The sequence below is a fragment of the Impatiens glandulifera genome, chromosome 1 (assembly GCF_907164915.1).
Source record: "Impatiens glandulifera chromosome 1, dImpGla2.1, whole genome shotgun sequence".
Classification (NCBI taxonomy): Eukaryota; Viridiplantae; Streptophyta; class Magnoliopsida; order Ericales; family Balsaminaceae; genus Impatiens; species Impatiens glandulifera.
In genome coordinates this window covers 160,875,216-160,902,090 of record NC_061862.1, presented here as the reverse complement: position 1 = coordinate 160,902,090, position 26,875 = coordinate 160,875,216, and the positions used below count along the sequence as shown (strand labels likewise).

The following is a 26,875-nucleotide window of genomic DNA, read 5'->3' as shown; positions in this document are numbered from 1 at the left end:
AAAATAATCTTATAAAATATTCAAGTATTGAGTAAATATTATATCTCTAGTATTTAAAAAAAATGTGTGTGAAAATGAGGTTTCAAATACATAAAACTTAAAAATAACTTTACAAAATAACTTTAAAAGACAATGAGATTCAAGTTTTACACAAACATATCAAATCAATTTTAAATACACAAATAATTGTAATGGAGTTCTGACAAATATCTTGATGTTGATGTATCTATAACATAAACAATTCATTTTCTTAAAAAATAATTTGATTATTGTAATTGTTAAAAACTAGGAAGATCCCGTACGATATACATAGATAAAATTATATTGTTACAACGTCCCGTGTTCATCAAATTTGGTGTTGAATTTAAAATATAAAGTGTTATTAACCTATTTGGTTAAAGAGTTGTACTTGTTTTATTAGGTTGTGAGTTTAAAACATACCTATACCATTTTTAATTTTATTTTTAACCGTTTTAAATTTATGGGCGGGTCAACCCATAATCCGACCCCAAATATCCATTTAATCTCACATATATATCCAAATTAACCACAGCTCTCGACCCGACAATCCGGACACTTTCTAAATTAAGCATTATTATATATATAGAGAGAGAGAGATTTGTATCATGATTTATAAAATTAAAATAATTATTTTGATTTATTTTTCAATAAATAAAATCAAAAAATTAATCTCATGGCAAAAAAACTAATTAAAATAATTAGTTAAGCTAAGGTTTAATTAGGAAAAATTGTCAAAATAATAAAATAAAATTATTTAGGATAAATATTGTACTCATTTATCTTAAATAATTTTAGAAAAAATAAAGAATTAAAATAAATAATTTAGGATGAAATGAGGTACCCATTTCATCCCTATAATTATTTATTTAACCCTAAAAATAATATTTGTCATATTTATTTTAATATTTCGTGTATTTAAAAAGATAAAAATAATCTAAAATGGTGAAAGAAAAATCAATTTCAAACAAACCCTTAAGGTTTTAAAATAAAAATAAACCAGCAATCTAGTGTGGGCGCCAAAAATAGGAGAACTGACTGCAGTAAGAACCGCGTACGGACGTTGGAATCGCATTAGAGCACTATGCGTAGCCGGTTGTAGCCGAGTAGAAGTGCGCGCGAGGCACGAGATTGTCTAACGCTCTGTTAGCATAAATGTTAACGGACCGCCCAAATGCAACGACGTTGGACGGAACGACAACGAAACGCCTAAAGACGCTCAAAACAATGTCGTTTTGAGCGCCACCTTTGTCTTCAACGTGACACCAGAATAGATAGTATTTGATCTTATCTTTTTGGAACACCTTCATTAGTAAACTTTTTTGAATGATTTAAACCCAGAATATTCACCCTACGATGGTGATCATTTCTCCCTATCTAAATATGGATGATTCATCCATATTCCGGTGACTTAAGCCAAGAACAACCCAAAACCATTAATGGCTTTTGGCCGATTCAAGCCACTTGAAGCCTCCACCGACTTAGGACAACTATAAATAACCTTCTTATATCATTCTGAAGGCAAAAGATTCACTCTCCACCTTCCAATCGTCGATTTCCAAAAATTCGTCAATAAAGTTTCAAGCTTTCAGATATTTTTAAAACCTTGGATAAAGTTTTAAAGCTCGGATTTGTGCATCCCAATATTTTCCTTAAGGATTAAGGAGTGTTCTCCAATCCTTGGTAAGGTTCTAATCACCCTCTAATTCATATTTACAGTTTGAATTTGTAATTTTTATATTTCAAATTGCATAAACTTATATATTTGTTGTTTATGATATTTTATGGATGGAAACCGATCCTAAGATCATTTAGAAACTATCTAGATATGATAGAATCGATCAATCAATCTAATAAACAAAAACCCAAATTTGAATTTCTTAAATCCAAAAATTGAGTTTGTTGTTTTTGGGTTAATTATGTTGAATCACAACATAGAAAGCTTCCCAACATGATTGTAATTATGTTGGTCAACTATTTGGATCATGTTTGATCCATCCCGATCAGGTTTGATCAAAATTAAAATTTTCAAAATAAATGAAAATTTGGAGTTCTTGATTTGGTCAAAACGAATCGTTAGTGTTTTTGTTTTAGTATAATCATGTATTATGTAGTATAAAAAAGTTTTTCGATAGCTCCTTATACTTCAAAACAACTTTAAAATCAAAAACTCGATTTTTGATCACAAACTGTTTTGAACAAATTGATCATCATTCAGGTCGATTGATACCTTGAGATGATGATCAAATGTTCATGTGAGTTTTAACCGTTTTCCCCAAAAAGTATATTCATGTGAGATTTGTTAAGCTATCCTAGCTCTTAGATCAAAGAACCAGAGCTAAAAAAATGAATTTAAAAACTTACACTTTGATGTTCTTGAGGACCGGGAGGTCCGACTAAGGACCGAGAGGTCCAATCGAATATCTTCGGTCCTGGCCGAGATTTAGGTCCGAGAAAATTCAAACCTAGGACTGAGAATTTCAACAAGACCAAGAGGTCCGACCGATGTTCTTGAGTAAGGACCAATGATTTTTACATATTGGACCGAGAGGTCTAACCTAAGACTGAGAGGTTTAACTTGGGATCGAGAGGTCCGAACCTAGGATCGAGCATCCCAAAACCGAGATTCTCCAATCTTTGGATCGAGGGACTTAGCCCAGAACCGAGATGTTTATACACCTCGACCGAACAACTTAGCATAAAGCTAACCTAATACCAATATGTTTATACACCTAGACCGGTAATCTCAACCAAGAACCGAGAATCCTTAGCACCCAGACCGAGGGTCTTAGGACCCCGATTGATAAAATCGAACTAGAGGCTTATGACTCTAGTCCTAAGTCTTTTTTGGTTCCAATTTTCAAAACCCAAAGTTATTTTTATAATTTTGGAAACCCAAATAATTTTCAAAAATCCTGAAAAATTAGAAAATGATTTCAAAATATTTTTCGGATATTTCCAAACAAAATATTTTAACTAAGGTCTCTTTGGTGTTTATTTCTAAACTCTAACACCCTTAAAAATGACTAATATTCTTCAAGTATAATCCTCCATAGTTATCATCAGCAGCATATACCAGCAATTTAAATATTGTTGTTTCAATAAATCAAATAATGCTAAAACCTAGAAGCATGACTAGAACCGAAAGAATAATCAGTTAAAACTCAAATGTGATACAACCGATTTTCAAAAAGCCAACTTTATAAGTAGAAACTGTTTTTAAAATGGGTACATATGATGAAACGCGAAAGCCCCTTTTCCGAGTATTACTAAACTACGAACTAAAAGAAACTTTGGTCAATATGTTCGTATACATATGCCAACTTTTATTGATTTTCAAAAATTAATTAGCGACTTTTATTCAAAATAAATAAACTTTTAAATTAATTATGTTAAATCTTAAATTCCCGGATTATTTAAAATTGAACCCCCGAAATTAATTATTTCAATTAATTTCAAAAGGTTGGCAGGAATCATTTAAAAATATTTTAAATAACGTTTTATTTTAAAAGAGAATTCCTGACACACAAACTGAAGTTGGAATTCTCGAACCTCGAACTTTTTTCGTTAAAACTTTTTCAATAAAGGTTTTTCGGGGTTACAATTATATATGAATTTAATACTTTATTTTAAATTGTTATATATTATTTTTTTCATGTGAGTTTGTTAACGATAGAGATAAATAAGTTTTTCTTATATATATTTAAATGGAAACTTTAACATATTAATATAGAGGAAGTGTTATTCGTGAAATATAACCATTTTATTTCCCAAAATGTTAATAAATATTTTCAAATAAACATAATAGGTCTAACCTGAAAAATAAAAATAAATAAATAGGTTTACACGGGCGTATAAATCGTGTTATAATGTTTTCGTGTGAGTAAAATGGATATGAATAAGATCAATACAATGATTAACTAGCGGGTCAAAAATCTACAACATAAAATATATATAAACACAAATTATAAAATTGAATTTAACAATCAGAAATAATATTGAATTTGACATTAATATTTGAGATGTCTTACCTTTTAAGAAAATAAAATTATCATTTATTTTAAAAAGAACATTTTGTATTAGGAAGTTTCTTCAAAAGAAAAGAAAACATAATCTTACATTTTTGTTTAAAATGATAAAAGAAAACACCAATTTAAAAACAAAATTTAGAAACAAGACTTACATTAAAACAAATAGTGCATTACAAAATATATATTGGTAGAGTGATTTTTTACATGGTTGTGGGAGGTAACAGAAATCACAATGATCTGAATTTACTAATTGAAAGCTTTTTTTTTTTCATGTGATTTTTTTTATTTGTTTCTCTTTCTTCACCACAAGACAGTACAAACATTTATTTTTATGTTCATATCAATTCTTTAGCCTATATCACTTGAAATTTAAATGACCAAACCTTATTATAGCACTATGCTACAATTAGATACATTCTCACTATTGATCTAAAAAATGTCTCAGTTGATGATACATTTTCTAAATCTAAGTTGAACCATTGCATCAAGAATAAATATTTAATTTCTGATTATTTTAGTGGAAATAACTAGTCTCATCTCATGATTATAAAGTCCGAATTCTCCTTCCTTTAACAATACGCTTAAACCCTTTTTTTTTTCCTATAAGTGCATGTGTAATATAGTGTCTATTGTTTTAGCTTGAAAGGTTCGGATTGACAGGTTAACGAGTTAAACGATTCTAACCGAACATTATCTGTTTAGTAATTCATGTCAAAATTTCTAATATTAATTTGACTTATTTAGTTGTGATTTACCTGAACCTGACTCGTTTGACCCGATTTACCTAACTCAACTCGAACTAGCATAGTTGACTTATGTGCGAACGCGAAAGAAAAATGAATGCGACAAACCTCAAGTTCGATTCCTATGGAAGCATTTTATTTCCCTTTTTTCGATCGCAGAGAGCGCTCAAAAAATTTGATCACTCAAATAGGGACCGCTCCGTCTACGGTCGAAAACCGAGCCAAAACTCAAGGTCTTTGGCTGGTTCTCTTAGTCAAAAACCAGACCATGACCAATCACCTTGGTCGTTTTCCAAGCCATCTAGGAGTAAAGTTTTAGAAATTCCTTTTTTCCTCTTCCAATTATGAAAACCTTGCGAAAACCGAATTTGTTCAACCCTGAATCAACACGAAAAACAAGATGCACTTTCTCAACAACAATCCAATGCAATATAACATCTTTGAACTCCAAATTCAAAATTTTCTAATAAGTTAATATGCAATTTTTCTAAAACAGAGGTTCAACTTACTTTTTAAACCCATTACACTCCTACAACCTATTCTAATTTATTATAATCAGTTAGAAAACCCTAATAAACCAAAAACAAAACATTCACCAACATACTCAAAAATAAAACCTACATACATGGTTTTGGAATTCCAAAATTTAGCTTTACATTTTAGTCTCATTCATATATTCTAATATGTTTATTAACATCACATAACAAGTTTCGAAACTAACCTACTACATTATCTTAAAACGAAAGACAACTAAAACACAAGGTTAACATTTTTCGTTTTTTTAATCTAAAGTTACATGATAAATCACCACAAGATAAAAATTTACACAGAATCACAGATTACTAATGAACCCAACAATGAGCAGCAATTGATCCCACAACGAGTAGAGGTCCTTTCCCCCCAAAACCTCCAAATTCAAAAGAAATCTTTCTATTCAGTAATGACGTCTTCTCCTCATTTTTTTTTCTGTCTTACCCCTACAAATTGATCCCCTTCTCCAAATGACAGTCCTTTGGTTGTTGACGTCCATCGCGCTCTCGACGTTTTTGTCCGGAGATCGTGGCCTCATGCTCCTACCCCTTTTTGTATCTCGCAGATCTAAAATATAAATAATTATAAATATATAGTGTAAAATAATTTATTCAAAATTTTACCCAAATAAATCACCATAATAATGTTTCAATTAAGTCTTTATAATTGAAATCCAAAACTATAGTCTCGAATGGTGTGAACATTTTAACCATGATATTATTGGTGGATGTGAACCCTTTAATCATAATATTATCTGTGATTGTTAAATTCAATTTATAGTTTTATGTTTATATATATATTTTAAAGGTAGATTTTTGACCATGCGTATTGACCATTCGTTCCTCACATCCATCCTACTCACAGGAAGATTCAAAATATTGTAAACGTACAACCCAACAACATTTCATCAACCAATAACATTATAACACTGATTTATATGCCGTGTAAACATATTTACTTATTTATTTCATTTTTCAGTTTAGATCTATTAAATTTATTTAAAAATAAAATATTAAGATTTTGAAAATGAAATTATTATAATTCACGAATAACACTTTATTACTCTATATAAATATGCTTAAATTTCTATTCAAATATATATATATATATATATATATATATATATATATATTATAATTATTTATCTCTATAGTAATAAATTCAAATTGAAAAAATGATATATAACCATTCAAATAAAAATAAATTACTCCACTAATATATAATCAAATTATTTTTGACTTTTCAAAAATAGAGTTTGGAATAGATGTCAAACATTTACCAAATTAGTATTCAACCTATTCACTTTTCAACCTATTTTCTTATTATTCAAGTTTGAAGTCTTTAGAATAGATCATTTTCATGGGAAACACATGCTTTACACAATTTCAACAATCTTGAGAAGACAATATAACAAATAAACATATTTCAAGTTTGAAATCATCAACTTCAAGCATATTTCAAGTTTGAAATCTTCAACAATCTTGAGACTAAATCTAACCTAAATACTAACAAAATCTAACCTAAATCTAACATATATATATAAATGGTAGACCATACATTGTCACTTTTTGTTCATTGATAATACACTAATCTTGACCATAATATTTGAATTGAGTGGAAGAAGCAAAGTCTAAAAATATATTTTAAATTTTGCATATCCTCGACTCGACGTAATACACACTTTTTTTATTCTTATTTTATGGAATTAAGACACACACTTAGTTTAACTATCTACAAAAACGCTTAACAACATTATTAGATTTAAACATAATAATAGAGGTAATTTAACTAAAATATTTTGTAAGTTAAATCTAAATAAATATTTCATATAAACGATATTGGAGGAGATTGTATTCAATTCTCAAAATAATATATAGTTTTGTTCGTTAACTTTAATTTCCAATTCTGAATAACTCTACAAGGAATACAAATAAGACGAATACAATCTAAATTTATGTCCTTCATATTGATATATGATATGAAAATAAAATAGAATATTATACATATTCTTTATGAAGATGATTAAGGTTAAGAGAAAGTAGACATAATTCCAACCATAGGAAGTATAGTCCATTACGCTAGCTAACCAAACAATGATAAAAGAACTATTAACCATGTAATAAAATAAGTACATTACTAAATTTGGATTCTTAATTTGTTTCAATCCGAACGAAAATGAACAGAATTTAATAACTCAACACCAATTGTTATGCATATTAATGCAGCGTATAACAATTGTTTTTTTTATCAGCGTAATTGTCAACCACATAAACAAAATCACATCAAAAAAAAGTGTCCGGTTTAAAAATGACACTATATTTAAATTTAAGATTAAATGAAAATGTTATATTAAAAAAAAAAACTCTTACCAATGTATTTAATATTTTGTCAGCCAACAAAATATTCTACCTATAGAGATAATTAAATTTGGCTATATCTTTTGTTCATTGGTAAGAATTCTTATTTTTATTTTCTGAATATAACTATTTTAATTTAAATCTTAAGTTTAGTGTCGTTTTTAAATAGGCATGTTTTTATGTGGTGGATAACCATGAGCCCAAAACAATTGTTATGCATTGCATTAATATGCATAATAATTGGTGTTGAGTTGATTAAAATCTATTATAATTTTTTATCGAGTTAGAAATAATTATGCAGCCAAATCTAACAATGTTCGTATTATATTACATTACTACTAGTATGTTATCATTGTTTGGTTAACTAGTGCAACAAGTCTATTCATCATGGGCGGTTGAAATTATGTCTTTTTTTTCTACCTTAGTCATCTAAGAATATGTATAATATTCTAATTTATTTTCAGATTTTATATCAACGTGAATGACAGAAGTTCAGATTGTATTAGACTTATATGTGTTCCCTTATCTATTTAGAACTAGAAGTTAGAGATAACGAACGAAACTATTTATCATTTTGGGAATCGAAGACAAACTCTCCAACATCATTTAAACAAACCATGTGTGATAATTTCAGATAATGAGAATCAAATTCTTCGTCGAGAATGTGCAAAATTTAAAATGTATTCTCCAAACTAGCAACTCATGCACCACTTATTGATATTATTGATACAGAACCCCCTGCGCATACATTATTTTACACTTTATTTATTTATCCAATTCTAGGGCATGCGTCTAAAATAATTCAAGCCTAAACATGTGTATGGTTTTGTATCATTTTGTTCATAAAATATACGTTTATGTCATGGTTCTAAATTTAAAACATAAATAAAATAAAATAAAAATACCTGTCAGTATGGCTCAAAAATAATACCTACAAAAGAAAATTTAAATGTTAGTTTGAAAATAAATATAATTCAATCAAACATTTATTTGAGTTTATTATTTATATATATATACATATATTTGTTTTTATTAGAAACTATTTTTTTGAGTTTTGTTAATAAAAATAAAGAAAATAGGAAAATAAAGAAATTGATCAAACGGATCCTAAACGAGATATTTTTGTGTTTTTGTTGAAAAAGAATATTTTATATATTTTCTTAAAATCAAATAAAGCATTTTAAAACAAAGAAAAATTGGAAACAACAAAATGAGCAAATCAAACTCGTCCTAAGGCCAGCTGGTTGCTAAGGTGGCGAGCAGCCTGAATAAGGGCCAGTTTGGGTGACAGGGGGACCGAGTCCGCGGGTCAGCTGGGAAGGGGTTACCGGATCTGAACGCATGTGAGGGTCTGGCTGAGTTGGCTAGGTGGGGGGTAAATGTAGGTAAATGCCCCTGGCACAGTGGTCAGAGGCACGGACAAAGGCTTGGATCACAAAACAAAGCCTGTTTATACAAACACAAATTTTCCCAACAGGCTCATATACCACATTCCAGAACAACAACTCAAACCATCTTCTACACAAAAGAGGTCTAGAAACTACTAGAAGAAGACATCAGACTCAAAAGAGGCTCAACACAGAACATCAACAACAACAAGCTTAAATATGCAAACTGTGGAATTTTCCAAGCCAAACTCATATTACACAGTTCAAAACAACAACAACAACAACTCAAACCATTTTCTACACAATCTAAGCATTCTTATTCATGACTAGCTAGCAGCGTTTTTACACTATTTAGAACTTAAGAACATAAACCTGCACAACAAAATCTTAAGATTTTCACCAGAATCAACGTTTTCAATTCATTTGAAGCATTCAAAGTTGTCGGCAAGACTCGTCCAACACATACAAAATCAAGTCATAATATAAAAAGAAAACCATGGACAGTTGGACAGATAGATAATATCGTTTTCATTCACTATCAAATTTTTGGACAAGAAGTAAGGAATGATTTCAGGACTTACAAGATTCCTAAAGGTTTAAGAACGACCACGCCTAAGCCGAGCAGTAGTTCTTCTCTTTCTTCTTTTTCTTTATTTTATAGCCGTTTCCTCTCATGGGCCTCGTGATCCTCGCGCCTTAGAGGTTGTTTAACCTTTTACTCCAACTGATATCGCCCAGTGGATCAGGATCTGAGTTTTCCCAAAGCAGCTCCTGTCCATTGTGACAGAGGAGGCCAGAGAGAGAAGATAATATGCAGGGATGAAGAAGAGGAAAGACTCTGTCTGTTAGCTGCTGCCATTTTGCCTTTTTTCTGATTCTGGAGTGAGAAACTGCAAATTGAAGAAGAAAGGGTAAGGTTGTCTGCTGCGTGGAAAAAGGAGAAGGGGAGGGATGGTCTTTTTTGATTTGAAATTTTTTATTTGTTGGCGCTTGGGGCCCATCTTGTTAACCCTTTATTTTTCTCAAAACCTGCAAACAAAAATACACAAATCAATTCTTTCATATATTTTTTTAAAATCATAAATATTATGGTGCAAAATAATGGTCTCTACTAAATGTCCTCGCGATTTACTGCTTAATCTTTGCAATTGCTTCCTGTCTCTGTAGACGCTTCTATGCAAAACAACTTTTGATATTTGTTTGGTGTACAAATTTTACAAAGGCCTAGAAATAGGGAACCTGAAGGGTATAATCCTAATGAGATTGTCTCGTATCATTTTGTTTTGAATTTTTTATTATTAGGGTCGTGACCATTTTAAAAAAAAAAAACACTTTTCGTCATAATTTCGAGTTTCTCTTTTTGTTTGAAGACTTCAATGCTTCATTTATTTAGAAAATGCTCTTAGTATGACTTTGAATTTATTTTTTTTAAAAAAAACTCTACTAATCAATGACTTGGGTTTTTTTTTTTTTTTTTTTAAGGCTTTGACCCTTGATTATTTTTTTTGAAAAATGCCACAGTTTTGTTTTCCCTTTTTTGGTAGAAAATTTGTACAGAAGTGCTGGTTGACAATCAAACTGTATTTTATCTCGAACAATCATGTTTTTCATGGAAAAGCCAAATATTTCATCATTAAGTTGTTCTTTCTCAGGGAAGTGAAAAAAGAGGGAAGTGCAAAAAGAGAGATATGTTAAGCTGAAGTATTGCATGAACTTCAATTATCAGACATGTTCACCAAGGCCTTACCGAGGAACAAGTTCGAGTTTGTAATGGAGAAACTTAACATCTACAGCAACTCAAGTAAGGAGAAGTGTTAAAATTTACTTGAAACTATTATTATTTTTCTCTTGTTTTTAGCATTTCAGATTTAATGTGTGGTGTAATTGGTGGTTTCTAAGAAAGTTTTTGATCATGTACATGTATTTTTCTATCTTTTAGCTCCACTATAAATCACAATGTTTGTAATTTAAATGTTTTTAATAGTTTTAATGTGCGGTGTAATGGGGTTTGTATTTAAATGATTTCAGCTTAATGAAAATTACAATGTCCCTTTTCATTTGTTCTTCTATTTTAAAAATGTATTCTTAGATTGAAATAACCAATATTACTCTTACTTACCGCATAATCTACAACAGAATCAGGACTCAACATTTTATTCATTTTCTTAATAAATCAGTTTATATTAAGTTAACAGTTTTATTTGTTATTTTCCAAGTTTATACTCTAAACAACAACTTGTTCAAAAGAATCTTAAATTATATATATCTAATATTTGATCAAAAGTTACTCTATTAATGGCTATGGAAATGGATATGGATTGTTTTACCTAATAATCTTTGATTTTTAACTCTTCCTTATTGCGTCTGATTTAGATCAATTGTTGATGTTGGTTCTTCAAACTCTCGTTCAATCAGACCCTTCTCCCTATGAAGCTTGGAAGCCTCGTGAGAAGGGCAAACTCTCGTTCAATCAGACCCTTCTTCAAACTCTCGTTCAAACTCTCTTATTCTTATGGCGCTAGGCTGCTTATTAAATACTAGAATTATAAAATTAAATTTTCTTAATACCTTTGGTTTCAAATTAAGAAAAACCGATTAGTATTGACATATTCATTCGATAGAAGGGCATATATCATGGTTCAACTTTGGTAGAACGCATTAAGTCTTGTACAATAATTTGTATTGAAAAGCCGTAAGGGTGGAAAGATCTATAAAAGTTAATCTATCTAGAGCATTGCAGGTTTTATTATTTAAAAGGTAAAAACAAAAGCAATTCTCAAACCTTGTTATCCATATTTATTCGACATATCCGAAACCTAGATCTTCAAGATTGCTCATCTCATCTTCAAAAGACAATGTTTTGAAGACAATCTCGTCTAACATCATGGATCATTGAAGTTCATCCCCAGCCCTAAACAAATTTTATAAAAAAATGAATTATAAATCAAAAGAATAGTCAACTAAATAAATAATGAAATTGTCACACGATTGAATTGATCTACTCTCTGCATTAAGTATGGGCTCGCTGGGCTCGCGACTGTTCAGTTTAAAAATACAATCAATAAAAGTTTTATTTTTTTTTTTTTTGTAATAAATATATTGTTTATAATTATATTACATAATATAAGTGTAGTTATGCTTAGTTGTTTTAATAGGACCACACTAGTGCAAGGTTGGAGTTATGTGTTTGGTTTTAAAACTTAGCCATGTGTAAGTTTCTATAATATTTTATTTAAAATGTTATATAAATGTAAATGACATAAATTCATGTTTAATTTGTTAGTCTACGCTTTATTTTTAAAACTCTTTAAAATTGAAATTTAGAGCTTACAAATGATACAATTTATTATTTTGAAATTAGATACAAATCCCTCATTTATGAGATAATGATTTTGTGTTGACATACATAAATTATTAGTTAAATTACATCTATTATTATGATCCACTCTAACTGGTTAAATAAAGTATGTTTCATAATTCTAGAAATGAGTATTAGGATGATCAAAAATTAAAATTTATTCTTGAAATTATCTTTTTAGGCTTAATATAGATACAGTTCATTCAGCTATACTAATTGCTCTTGATAGAGAAACTAAATAAATTATTCCTAGATGACCCATTAGAAACTATTCTTATTCTTACTACAAAATCTACCACAATATTAGTTGTCACTAACTCAATTCAAGTTACAGTTTCATTTGTTATTTTCATATATTTTAAGTTTATACTTTAAACATAAATTTATACTTTAAATATTTTGTACTTTTTTATAAATTTCTCTTTTATAATCTCAAGAATTTGTTAATCTCAAATTTGATTTTTAAAGAATACAAAACAAATAATATTAAAAGTACTTATAATATTTGTTCAAAGTAATTTACTCTGAATAAATAATGGTTGTATGGAGAACATGCACCTTGGAAATGTGCAAATTAAATAAAGGGTATTAATGTAACAAGACCAAGGCGGTTAAAATCTCGAATTAACTTTTAAAATCTTACGATTTTACGATTTCACATCAGGTTAACGAGTGTGAGTTTAAGTAACTCTTAAATATGTAAACTCTTATGATTTTAAATTTACTATAATAAGATTTTACGATTTTATACGGTTTTATTTTTTAAAAAAACAAATTTATATTTAAAATAAAAAATAAAGTTATTATTTATTCAAATAAATAAATTAATATAATTAATTTTGTAAGTATAATTATTTTATATGCTATTTAATTATTATCATTTTAAATTAATTTTATATTTAAATATATAAAACTTTAAATTGGATAAGTATAAAATATTTAATTATATATATAAATAATAATAATATATAACTATTATTTTTCCAAATTAAACTCTAAATTTTACGAGTTCGCTGTAAAACGATTTTAGCTCTCGATTTTAATAGTCTTGTTCAAGACAACCAAAGAAAACATAAAGAAAGAGATGAAGCTATGGGCGAAGTACAAGTCCATGCTTTATATCGTACGAGGCCTTAAACGGTCGTCCTCTTGTGCTAACAGGCTTCTGAGAAGCATTTGAAACACAATCGGACCGTTGGGACGAGCCCAGGCGACTCACGAGTAAGGACAAAATTGACTATCCAAGCTATGGTTCCCCAAAAGAAAAGATTAAACAGATTCAAAATGCAGTCTGGAATTCTAATGACATACAACACATCAAATCCACACATGGGATCTCAGATTTCTTAACAAACTGACATATCATTCTTCAAAACAGAAACTTAAACCAGATTTTTTTAAAATTATAATATATGTTACATGGATAATGAAATATGTTTGGGGGCTTACACAGCTTGCAAAATTGATCTTGTCTCCAATGGAGGTGACTATGGAGAGCGCTGTTTTTATTTTCGCACCAGCTCGCTAGCCTTCCTTCTCCTTTAATTTGTCTGGTGCTCGTGGGCCTCGTGATCCTCGCGTCTCAGATATGAGCCTTCTGGAAGAAGCTCCTGTGAGCGTTGATAGAGAAGATCAGAGATAGAGAAAAGAATTGTTGATGAAAGAAGAGGAAAGCTGTCCGCTGCTGTCATTTTAAGTTCATTTAATATATTAAAATTAAATAGATAATCTCATTTTAAGTTATTTAATATATTAAAATTATATAATTATGGTGTAAAATATAGGTGTCTAAAGTTTTACACAAACAATTTTAAATACACAAATAATTGTAATGAAGTTTATATTAGTTCGAACTCTATTTTCGACTGAGATTAGTTTAATTGACAAGATATTGATATTGATGTATCTAACGTATGAACAATTCATTTTCTTAAAAATAAAATTTAGAAACAAGACTTAAAATAAAATCAATAGTCCACGACAAAAGAAAACATGATTGTTGGAGGTAACAGATATCACACACATTTTGAATGTACTAATTGAAGATTTTTTTTTCATGTGATTTTTTTAGGTGATTTTCTTTATTTGTTTATCTCTTTTCTTCTCCACAAGACAATACAAGCATTTATTTTTATGTTCATTGATAATAGGTATCCCCTTCATCAATTCATTAGCCTATATCATTTGAAACTTAAATGACCAAACCCTATTATATATATATAGCACTATGCTACACTTGAGATAGATTCTCACTATTAATCTAAAAAAATGTCTTAGTTGATGATACATTTTCTAAATAAAGTAAAACCATTGCATCAAAGAATAAACATTTAATTTATGATTATTTTAGTGGAAATGACTAAATTCACCTCATAAATGATTATAAAGTCTGAATTATCCTTTCTCTAAAGATTAAACCCCTTTTTCTATAAGGTCTTGTTTGAATTTTGGTTTTTAAAAAATCTAGAAAGAGAAAAAAAATAATAATTAGTGATGATTTTGAAGAGGTGATTATTATTTTTAGTAAAAAGACTTAAAAGGATATTGGTATATATAAATAAAAAAAAATAATAATTTAAAATAATTGATATTTTAGTATTTTGATTAATAAAATGAGTGATGTCAATGTTAAAAATTAATTGATTAGAAAATTAATTTTGGTTAATTTTTTTTAAAACTCAGAGAACAAGACCTGCATATGTAATTCTGGTTAAGACAATTTGATCATTTTACATATTTAACCTAACTTGCATGTCCATAACTTTTATTACAGGTGTTCGAAACTTATGAGGAAAATTATAGGATGATTTTTTAATTATTTCTGAATTTTTGTTGTACTAACTTTAATTAACTTTAATTTTCAGACACATGACAAAGTTTATGTAATTTCTAACTTGAATCATTTTCGATTTTCGGTCCAGATTTGTCAATATACACTACATGTATTTTTTCTAAGCCTCAATGAACATTTTTATTACCAAATGTCATAATCTAGATGTATTTTAGAGATGAAAATAGTATTTCTCTTTTAAATTCTAGACTAGGACATATGTAGAATATTTTTGGAAAGAAACGAGAATAGGTTTGAGTTGTAAATTTAAAAGAGATTAAGTAAATTTTAAGGAAAAATCAAAATGTCAAATTTGTTTTGGGGTAGAGACTGTCTATTTGAACGGGTGTGTGGACCATAACACTGAGGCCCTTTCCCACACGTAACCAAGAATTCATAAAATAATTTTTCTTAGTTTTTCAAGAAGTAACTACTAACTAAGTGAGGACTTTAAAAAAGAGTAAAAAATATGTATAAAATTATTAAGTTCTATTTCGGGTTTTTATCTTAATTTAAGACGAGATTACTCCCGAGAGAGTCATTTTTTGCTTCGTTTTATAATATTCGAGAGCAAGTTAAGCCACATGATTTAACAAAATAATCGACTAAAATATTTTTCTAAAAAGTACTCGAGAGTCGAGTCTATCCTTAAAATCTCTCGTCTCCTACCACGGTAATGTTCGAGTAAAAGGTAAGACTTATGGCTTAAAAAAATTAAGAGGTACAAACCGTCCTTAAAGACAGGGTAAAAAAATTTAAATCGATGAAACGGAAAAAAATAGGATGTACAACAAGTCATCTAGCTGTGTAAAAATTTTAGAATAATTGATTGTTAAAATGAATTTTTAACTCTCCAATAAGGTTGGCCAAATAACCAAAATTTAGGTTTTATTAAAAACCTAATTTTTCTTGTATTTTCCTTAACACAATTCAAAACGTGTTTTATAATGTTTTTGTATTTCTTTCTCTAAAAATAAAATTTTGATTTTCTTTTATTTAGTTTATTTGTGAAATAAATTAAAGTGACACTCTCAAACTAAATTAGATTAATACATCCTAATAGTATTAAATATTATCATTAGTTTTATTATAATCGTTATTTATTATTATATTTTTTTTGTGTTTTATTATTTTTTATTTATCATTATTAATTTTTCACATTTTTTTATTATTTTATTTGTTTAGAATTAGTCCGCAATATAATTAATTTAGAATTCGGTTATTATAACGTTGTTTTCAAACTATATTTTAGTCCGTACAATTAATCAATATATTTATTTGTGTAAAAAGTTAGTGTATACAATAATGAATAAAATAATATTCGACATAAGAAACTAAGTACTTAAATTCAAAATTTAAATGTACTTAAAATAAGAAGCAATCGCAATTATTTTCTATTATTAGTTGGTAATTCAGTAAATTCTCCAAGTAAGAAAGCACAAATCAATATATAAGAGAATAAATATATAATGGATAAGACCCACAATGCTATTACCAATAGATCTGCTAGTGAAACCACTCCGTCATAATTGATCATTATATCTAGTACGAAAAAAAATAGAATAGTAAATATAAAATCACTACAAACTACTAAAAACATACTCATAGGTATCCAAAAATTTTGGTAAGATCCAAAATGCCTTATAAGTCTGTTAGGGGACTCCGAATAGTAGCATTCGCAAATTGTGCGTCTCATCAAATTCTTCCCACACTTATAACAGAATTTTGTCGAACATCTGCATCAATATTCATCAAACAGAACATAATTATAACTTTCAAAATTAATGTGCATATATAGAATACTATGTATATGGAGATGAAGTGAGACAATATATAAAACCTGCATGATACTTGTTTTGTGCAACTATTATTTCTCAACGAGACATAAAATTTGCATTTAGGGCACCTCATCCACTTATTCTTCTCAACAAGAACACCAAAAGCAACGTCATTAGCATCCTTAATTTCTTCATTCTCTTCGCAATCAAAACCATCGTGCCATGAAGTTTTGCACATGAAACAGAACGCTTGTTTACAGTTATGACAAATAGACCGCTTTACATCCCCGCCACATTCGTTCACCATCAACGTTGTACACTTTTGATTAGGGCAATAGCAATGATCGAGCTCCAATATGATTTTGACGAAAAGGATATCGCACCATTTTTCAAACAACTTAACAGGGAGGATCGAACGACAAGAGAGTATGTCTAGATTGAAGTCGCAACGTAGGCCGGGACACTTAATATTTGCAGTGTTATCAACTTCAATTTTTACTTTGACGTACTTGATAATGCAATCATTGCAAAAATGATGAGAACAAAAATCTCTATTCTTAAATCTCAATTCTGGCAAAAAGTTGGGCTCGACGCATATTTCACAAGTGAAACTCGCCAATTCATGCAACTTTTGTGGTGGGGACATTTCGATGTGTTTAGGGGTGGAGGAACTTGATAGTTTTACAATCCTTTGCATAGAGTTTGCCATGATAGAGAGTTTAAATGTTCTTCTTCAAATCTAGGACAAAAATAAATCAAGATAACAAATTACTTCAGCAAAATAAACAAAAAATGTAAAACATTGACATGTGAAACAATAAAAATAGAACAATTACAGCGCTTCATATAAGTGATAAAAAAATTTGTTAATGTGTATAGAAAAAAAGAATAATAAGAAAAACACTCACTTGATTTCCAAATAAATTTCACAAAATATAATTGAAGAAGATTGTAACGATGCTATCTATCTATATATATTTATATATATACCATTTATTGTTTTATTTATTTCTAAGTCAATAAAATACCATTTCTTGGCTAGAAAAGAAGCGAGAGAAAAAATCAACAAAAGAATAGCAATAAACATGAACATAAATCTAATTTCAAAAACAAAATGTGATTATGATAAAAAATGACTTTTTCAAATAAATTGTACCAAGAAAAATGATAAAATTAAATTTCAATCATATTTAACTCTCTGATTAATTAAATTATCTAAGTAATTAATTTTCAATAGAGTGAATCTCTAAATTCATTAGTAACAAACAAAAAAATTAAAGAATTCGATCTTTTATATCCTATTTAGGTGTTAATAAAACAAATCTCATATTAACATTTTGTTTCTTCTTATTCTTGCAAAAACAACTAAGTAAGATCAATTATCATTTATTCCATTCAATTTATTTATCTATTTATTTTTAGCTTATAAATTTTATTTGAAATAATTCAAAATTTAATTATTTTAAAAGTAGATCATTTTGATACACGAGCTTCCATATGAATTATTTTATTACTGATTTAATAACGCTACTGCATATATAGGGTTGGTTAGATATATACAATAATATTAATTCGCAAGCAATTACATAGGGAAGAATGTCAATTTTATCACTGAATTATAATGAAATATTCACGTATATCACTTAACTAATTTTAGTTCGCTCATACCACTGAAGTTGAGATTAATATTTATCTATGTCACTACTCCACCAAACCTCTAACCCCGTTAAGTTTCTGTTAAATAAGACGACATGTGAAATTAAATGTCATTTTTTTAATTAATATATTGACATGTCATATTTTTTAATTAATATATATTATATATATTTTTATTTATTTAAAATTCTAAATAATAAAACATTTACAAAGTCATTAATAATTTCCTTCTCATGCCCTAATTAACTAAACTCACCATTCTTTTTCTCCGATTCTTGTTCTTCAAAGGATTCGATTTCTCAAATAAAAGAACCGAAGGGAGACTGACGAGTTAGCGAGAGAATTGAGAGCAATGTGAGATGAGATTTTGATTTCAGAACCCTACCACCACGAAATTTGACATTTAGCTGAGCCTTAGACCTCAACTTTTTCTTCTTACTTCGACCAGTCTCAAACAAAGTTCACAATGAACAATGATGACAGGTAGTGAAGTTTACAAATCTTCTTCTTTCTGTTGAAGGCTTATTTCTGGATTATTGTTCTTGTTCTCTTCCTATATGTTTCCTTATCTCTTTAGAGTTTGTTCTCATTTCTCTTCCTATATTTCTAGATTATTGTTCTATTTTAAAAAGATGAATCTATCTGATTGATTAGGGTTTATATTATCAACAAGAATGCATTATCAAGATAGCATTTACTTATCTCTGTTTTAGAAAGGTGAATCTATCTGATTGATTAGGTGAATCAGAGAATAAAAAATTGTGGATTTAGTTAATTAAGGCCGGAGAGAGAAATTATTAATGACTTTTTAAATGTTTTATTATTTAGAATTTTAGATAAATAAATAAATATATAATATATATTAATTAAAAAAGATGACATGTCAATATATTAATTGAAAAAGATGACGTTTCAATTCCACATGTCGTTTCATCTAACAAAAACTTAACGGGGTAGAGGTTTGGTGGAGTAGTGATATAGATGAATATTAATCTCAAATTTAGTGGTACGAGCGAACAAAAATTAGTTCAGTAATATACGTGAATATTTTATTATAGTTCAGTCATAAAATTGACATTTTTCCCTATAATTTTATTGGTGAACAATAATAATTAATTAATTAATTAACCGATTTATTATTATTATAAGCACCCGACCCAAGTGTACCCACCCCAGTGACGCCTCCACCTAAACGAACCCGGAGGGCACGTGGGCTAGAAAACGCACCGACAAAGGCGGCGGCGCCACCATTTCTAATCTGTAATTAGCTGCTGCTGATATGGGATTAATAATATTGGAAGCAGCTGGAATGCACATTTTAAAAAGAGAGATATGAGAGAGTGTGTGTTAGTAATTGAGAGAGAGAGAGATTTATATATATATTTATAGTAAGTAATGGAAGAAGACGAAGAGATGGAGCAGCGGAAGAATGAGATGATCATGTATTGTGATGGATATGATCGATTAATTGATCCTAATCGGAGATAGATAGTTTTCCTATCCTAGCTAATTCATTAGTAGTAGTATTCTTGCTCAACTGTTGACACTTGTCCTACTACCGGAAGCTTCACGGTGGTGATGACATGACAACCCAACGTAGATTAGAGATGATAATGGGTACTCGTATGCCCGATATTCGTGGGTATTCGATAGTCAAGTTCGGGTATTTTAAATCAGGTACAGGGTCATGCATGAGGTATGGAAGAAGGTACCCGCGCGATTGGGTACGGGATCGGAGAGTGTGCGAAACTCAAACTCGATACCGACTATATATAAAAATTAAAATATTTTTTTATTAGAATTTAATGTGACATTTCAAATACATCATCATTACAAATATTATCATCAATAAATTTTGTTTTTATCCATAATTTAGTACTCAAACAATATTTTGTTTATATTTCCAAAAACAATTATTTCTCTCATCATTTTCAAATTTTGTTTTCTAAACTCTTAAATTGTTCCTTTAACATTCTTTTTACATTTTTCTTCACTTTGGCATAACATAGTTTTTATCTCTTACAAAGTCTATAACATAATTATACAAATAAGTAATGTTTTTATTTGTTTTTAATATTTCGATATTACTAATTTTATTATGTATTATAATTATGTTTCTTCTTCTTCGACCTCCACAATCTTTTAAGTTTGTAATCGGGTAATGGGTATCCGTCAGGATCGGGTACCCGACGAATCGGGGATGGAATAAAAATAATGATACTTGTCGGGTTCGGAGTCGGGTTGTAAAATAGAAATAAAGTTCAGGGATGAGTACTTCACTACTTGACGAGTAGGATAGTCCGTAGTCGTCACCACATCTATATTTATCTAATAGGTTTGAATATTTTATATATAACTCTCTTATTTGATTTATATTACTTAAATACTTGAATATTTTAATTTTTGTACTCATAAGATTTTTGAAATTTAAAAATAAAATAAAAAATTGGAGGGAATGAGTAAATCAAGATGTATATGTGGAACATGCATCTTACCAAATGAATTTAAAATTCTTGAGATGAGATGAGTGGAAATAGAGAACCTTTAAACAAATATTAGATTAAGTACTTTGCTAGAGTAAATGTGGCTTTCCAGATGGTAACAAATGTGAAGGAACACCACTATTGTATTGTAAAGAAAATTTAATAATCTTGGCTTTGCTTGGATAAGTTATTTAAAAAGCCTAGATGTAGAAAAAATAATAACCATGGTTAATGATTTTGAGAAAATAATAATTATTTTTGTTAAAAGAATTTTAAAATATATATTAATATATAAATAAAATAAAAATAATAATTTAAAATAAAGAGTATTTTAGTTAATAATTTGAGTGAATGTAATATATATGATGGAGTTAAATAATGTTTTTTAAAAACTTAAACCGAACAAGCCTGGACTAATTTACCTATAGAGTGGTCTTAATAGGGGAAGAGAAAGACGATAAATATGTCCATAGTTGAAATACAAAGCTTATATAAGCTCATTAGTTGTACTATCAAATTTTAATAACGAAAGATTTGTTTCTCTCGGGATCATTTCCGAAGGTTTCGCAAAACCTTCGATAATATCCGTCGATAAAGGTTATTTTTTTAACGGTCTTCCCACACAAACTCTAGCCTCACTCTCCCTTGTTGAGCTTTTCCACCCGAAGAACATGATACGGATACGGAGGTGGAGGCAACCCTCCTTTCATCCAAATCTACAAAAGGTGAAGATATATAGTATTATCCCTTCTGATAAGATCTACGAACAATGCGACGTCATTCTTTTGTGAGATCCACTTATCTCGACTTATCTAAGGAGATAAGATCAAAGAACGTTGTTTTATTGTTTTTTTTACTAGGAAAACTTCTCGATTATCGGAGAAGATAAGTTTCAACCATAATTTGACCCGCCATTAAAACTTCTAGCGAAAATAATCAGTTATAGACGAAGATCCAAAGGCGGTGAAATTGCCTATAAAAATATCTTCAGATTCACGAAGTGAGGAGGAACCGATGGAGTGGAAAGAAAAAAAATGAAGAAAAATAAATAAAAATAAAAATAAAAAGGGCTGGAATGAAAACAAAATAAATTGTTTTCCTGATTTTGCTCCATAATAATCATAAAGAAAAATAAAGTTAATGCTACTGGAGTAATTTGGTCGTGTGGCAACTCAAAACCAATCATATTGATATTTATGATTTAAATTCCTAAATTTTAATAACTTCAATAATTCAAATTTAAATAATTTCAAAACAAAAAAAAAATAAATAATAAAATTTAAAAATTAACCAAAAGTTTAAAATAGGACCATCATTAGACAAATTAGTAAACTTGTCAAAAAAAAAAAAAAAAAAAAAAAAAAAAAAAAAAAAAAAAAAAATCGTTATCATGATAGAGATGGATGACAGAGATAGAGTGAGAGCACAAATATTTTCAGTATAATAATGTCACGAATTAAAATAGAATCTCTAAATGTGTTTTAAAAAAATATATAAATAATTTAAAAAGTCAATTATTAATTTATTTAAAATACTTCCTAAAATTAATTCAAAATTTAAAAGAATTTTAAAATTTTAAGACAGAGAGCGATATTAGCTTAAAAATATAAAATTATTTCTTTAATTGCTTTTACTCTAGCTTACAATAATTATTTTTTATAATATATATTTAATATTTTAACTTAATGTATTTTATTAATACACTTACAAATTAAATATTTTATAATAATTTTAATATTAAAAATAAATAAATTTTAATTTCTTATTATAATTAAAATAAAATAATAATTTTGTTTTTCTATTATAACTTTCAGATGTATTTAAAATGTTTATTTTATAAATTTAACAAATTATTCAATAACTATTCTAAATAACAATGCACTATAAATAAAATTATATATAATTTAGTTTTATAAAATATTTCAAAATAAGATTGTTATTTTAAAAAAATATATATTTTAAAATTATCACTTTAAAAAAAAATTATTATAACTTTCAAAACCTATATTTTAAAGTATTTATTTTATAAGTTTAAATAAATTATTTTAAATTAAAATCAAATATTTAAAAAGTTATATGATAAAAAATGTTTGTAATAAATATTGTAATAACTATTTTAATAAAATATATTATATATATTAAAATTGTTAATCTTATTAAAAATAAAAGAAAATTATTACTAGAAAATAAATATATATATATTTTTAGAAAACTACTTATTAACCCTTTTATTAAGATCCCAACAAGAAAAACCACATGAGATCGTTTCTATTAATCTAGACAAAATTTAAAAATTTGATAATTAAAATAAACAAAGAAATCAATCCACACACAACATGAGTAAAGAAAATTACAAAACACAAGTTTTCAAACAAATATCTAATGTGCTTTATACAAGATTAATTTGGTGACTTCTTATTGATATCCCAATTTTGACCTAGCATCCAATTATCAGAGTGATAGAATTGTCTCCATATGTGGAAAGACGATTTCATGTCATACTTGCTCCTCACTTCTTCTAGTCCTTGAGAGGAACATATCGTTTTTTTTCGTCCATATTTGATACACAACCGCCCCAAAATAACACATCATAACACTAACAAAAAAAACTAATAGAGATGAAAATTCAATGAACCCATAGTATTAACAAACCACCTCCACATTTTAGCCGTTAAAGAATAAACACCAAACAAATGCCTATAGATTTATCTTCCATTGAACATAAAACCCAAGATATACTTGGGAAAATAATTATTTTATACTAACATAATTTACTTTTTAATTTATTTATTTAGTAAATATTTAAGTAGTTATTTTAAATTAAATATATTATAAATAAAATTATATAAATATATTAACATTTTTAATCTTATTAACAAAAACATTATTTAAAAATATATTTTTTAAATATATCATTGACTTCAAGAATTATAAATAGAACATATATATATATATTTAAACTAATTTTATAATATTTTATTATTTATTATTTCAAAATAAAATCATTAACTAAAAGTATTATATATTATAAAATAATAATAATTAATATATATAAATATAATATATTTTATCAAATTCAAAAATAAATTAGTACATAATTAAATTGACACATTTGACCAATTTTATAACCATTTTTTTTAATGAATCATTTAGTATAATATAAACTAAACAATAAAGTTTTTCAATGTGTAACCAAAACAAAATAGATTAATCATTTGAAAATCAGAAACCCTAAAACAAAATCCTCAACATAAAAAAAAATAGCTTTAACAAAATTAGAAATTCTAAACAAGATTAATTAATTCACTCATCACTTTCACGGGCTTAAAGTTTTTACAATATCCATAGTTCTTCTGGAAGCAAAATTAATAATGCATGTTTAAACATTAAAGGTTAAACTCACATCTTATTAAACAATATTATTGTATTACAACACAACTTATAACTACTATCCAACATTTTAAAGATAATAAATATATAGATATATATCTCTTTCATTCTTAACATCTTCAACATAATATAAATAAAATTTTAATTAACTGCACCCGGCCCGCCAATCTTACAAATTCGTTTATAATTAGCCTTTAACAAAAGCAAGCTGAAAGCGAGCCATGTCTTGTTCATTCATAGAAAAGCGGAGTTGTTGATGTTCAAGCTTCCTATGCTCGCCCAAACAGGCTTTCCCATGCCAAAATCAACATCATAAACTGGAAACCTGCACCAACTGCTGAATCTGAAGAAATTTGCTTCCACACTTGTCACTAGTTCCCCCATCTTCATCCAATTATCAATCATCATCTCATACCCCTCATCCCCTTGAATCCGCCTTATATACTCGTCGTCAATTCTCCGAATTCCTTCCCTCACCCTCCTTCCCATGACTGCTAAATCATTCGAGTCTTCATAGCTGCAATCAGCATATGCCACCCCAATGAGATTTCCTATCGCATGCTCCGACAGTGGAGGCACCATTCGGCTCCTTAAGTTCACAATGTGAGTTGCGATGTATTGTTTCCCAGGCTTATCAACCGTAGCGTACTTCCATATGAAAGCCGATACTACTTCCACTCGGGTAGGAATGAGATGATCATGATCAATTCTCGCCTTTGCTCTCATTGAAGTTATCTGACTTGCGTCAAAAACAAACCTCCGCGTGATGAGGGTCTCTTTCCACTCTTCGGATAGTGGATTGTAGTCGTATTTCTCCTTTGGCGGGAAGAGGGATGATGAGTCGAAACTCGGCTTCAGGGTATTAATGATATTATCGTGTTGGAGAGATATTGCAGCCCACGACGTCATGAATGAGAAAAAGGAGACCCCGTCTGCAATCTGATGTGGGATGTAGGTGCCAATTGCAATGCCTCCGCAGTTGAAGTAGTTAACTTGAATTGCGAAAATCTCTTCTTCTTCTTCTTCTTCATTTCCCATCAAGTTGGGTATGAGTGGATCAACCGTTCGTGCTTCATGGCACTCGATCACCTCGGAGATATTGGAATCGACTTTTGCCTCTAAATATCGAACGCCCATGTCGTTGCAGACTATCGATTTGTCGGCTCTATTGAACCGCCCTGCAAAAGGGTAGAACATGGTCAGGGTTTGGGAGAGCGATTCTCTAAGGCGGGAAGAGATCAGTTCATGTTGTTTGGTGGAAGTTTGGTAATAGAGAATTGAGGGGACGAAGAAACGGGGAATAGATTGATCCAACAGGGAGATGTGATATTTTTCGAAAGGATAATTGGTGGGAGATGATGATCTCACAAACTCATTTGATAAAACATTGATCTTCAACTGTGCCATTGATTTAATTATGGGCAGAAAACAATGAAAATATCGACAATTACTTATATTATTGATTGTGCTCTGGGTCTTTCAAAATTTTAATTAATATTAAGCATTTTTATCAGATTTTAAAATAACTTAAGCAAAATCAAATTTTTAAATAAATTTTTAATAATTACGTTATTTATTTTATTAATCAAAATACTAAAATATTTTTTATTTTATTTTTATATATAAATACCCTTTTAAGTTTTTTTTTTTTAAAAAATAATCATTATTTTTTTTAAATTATTAATAATAATTATTTTTTCTCCCTCTAAATTTTAAAAAACCACAATCCAAACCAGGCTTAATGTTTTGGTAACAAGTCTCTTATTTGTTGGTTTAAAAAAGTCAAGAATATTAATTAAACTACAATATAGTAAGAGACATATCTAAGTTTGGTTTCAATTATTAATTAATTTTTTTATTTTTTCAATTTAATTCACTACTCAAAACTTTTTATTTAGTTTTCTCCATTTGTAAATATTTTACAAGTTCACTCCAATTTATTTTGAAGCTCACCTTAACTTTTGGATCAGTTTATGTCTAACTATCACTTTGTCAAATAATTGAAATGTATAATATGAACTCAATCATAATTTCATGATTTGTAATGGAAATGAATGAATACAACAATAATGATGACGATGGAAGAAAGAATAATGCAACACATCATTGAAAAAAAAGTGTGAGGAAATATAGAAAATAGAGAAATTATTTTATTTTTTCAGTCAACAGATTGACCGCCACATCATTCACTTTCTCATTTCCTCCACTAAATTCCCTACCACAATCATTAAGGTGCTACAATTAATAATAATAATAATAATAATAATACATATTCTTGTTGGACATCGATGATCAAATGTAAGTATGGTTAC

At 28.4% G+C, this 26,875-nt stretch overlaps 2 protein-coding genes across 2 annotated transcripts; both read right to left on the bottom strand.

Moving 5' to 3' along the window:
• Window positions 1-9,810: 9,810 nt before the first annotated feature.
• LOC124913831 (E3 ubiquitin-protein ligase RSL1-like) lies at window positions 9,811-17,743 on the bottom strand. The gene is made up of 3 exons (XM_047454261.1): window positions 17,163-17,743; window positions 16,897-16,992; window positions 9,811-9,958 (listed from the first exon to the last, which is right to left on the bottom strand). Exons 1-3 carry the CDS (start codon window positions 17,741-17,743, stop codon window positions 9,811-9,813), a joined length of 825 nt encoding a protein of 274 aa, XP_047310217.1.
• A 7,054-nt stretch (window positions 17,744-24,797) lies between these two features.
• On the bottom strand, window positions 24,798-25,970 carry LOC124913826 (stemmadenine O-acetyltransferase-like). The gene has a single exon (XM_047454249.1). It carries the CDS (start codon window positions 25,968-25,970, stop codon window positions 24,798-24,800), a length of 1,173 nt encoding a protein of 390 aa, XP_047310205.1.
• Between the last annotated feature and the right edge of the window lie 905 nt (window positions 25,971-26,875).

What these genes read in the sequence shown, in the direction of transcription:
- LOC124913831 (XM_047454261.1), bottom strand. Translation starts at nt 17,743, where the DNA reads ATGGCAAACTCTATGCAAAGGATTGTAAAACTATCAAGTTCCTCCACC. An exon ending in GAGAAGAATAAGTGGATGAG is followed by an intron (nt 16,993 to 17,162) that starts GTGCCCTAAATG and finishes ATATTGATGCAG; the next exon opens with ATGTTCGACAAAATTCTGTT. An exon ending in TCCCCTAACAGACTTATAAG is followed by an intron (nt 9,959 to 16,896) that starts GCATTTTGGATC and finishes TTCAATTTGCAG; the next exon opens with TTTCTCACTCCAGAATCAGA.
- LOC124913826 (XM_047454249.1), bottom strand. Translation starts at nt 25,970, where the DNA reads ATGGCACAGTTGAAGATCAATGTTTTATCAAATGAGTTTGTGAGATCA.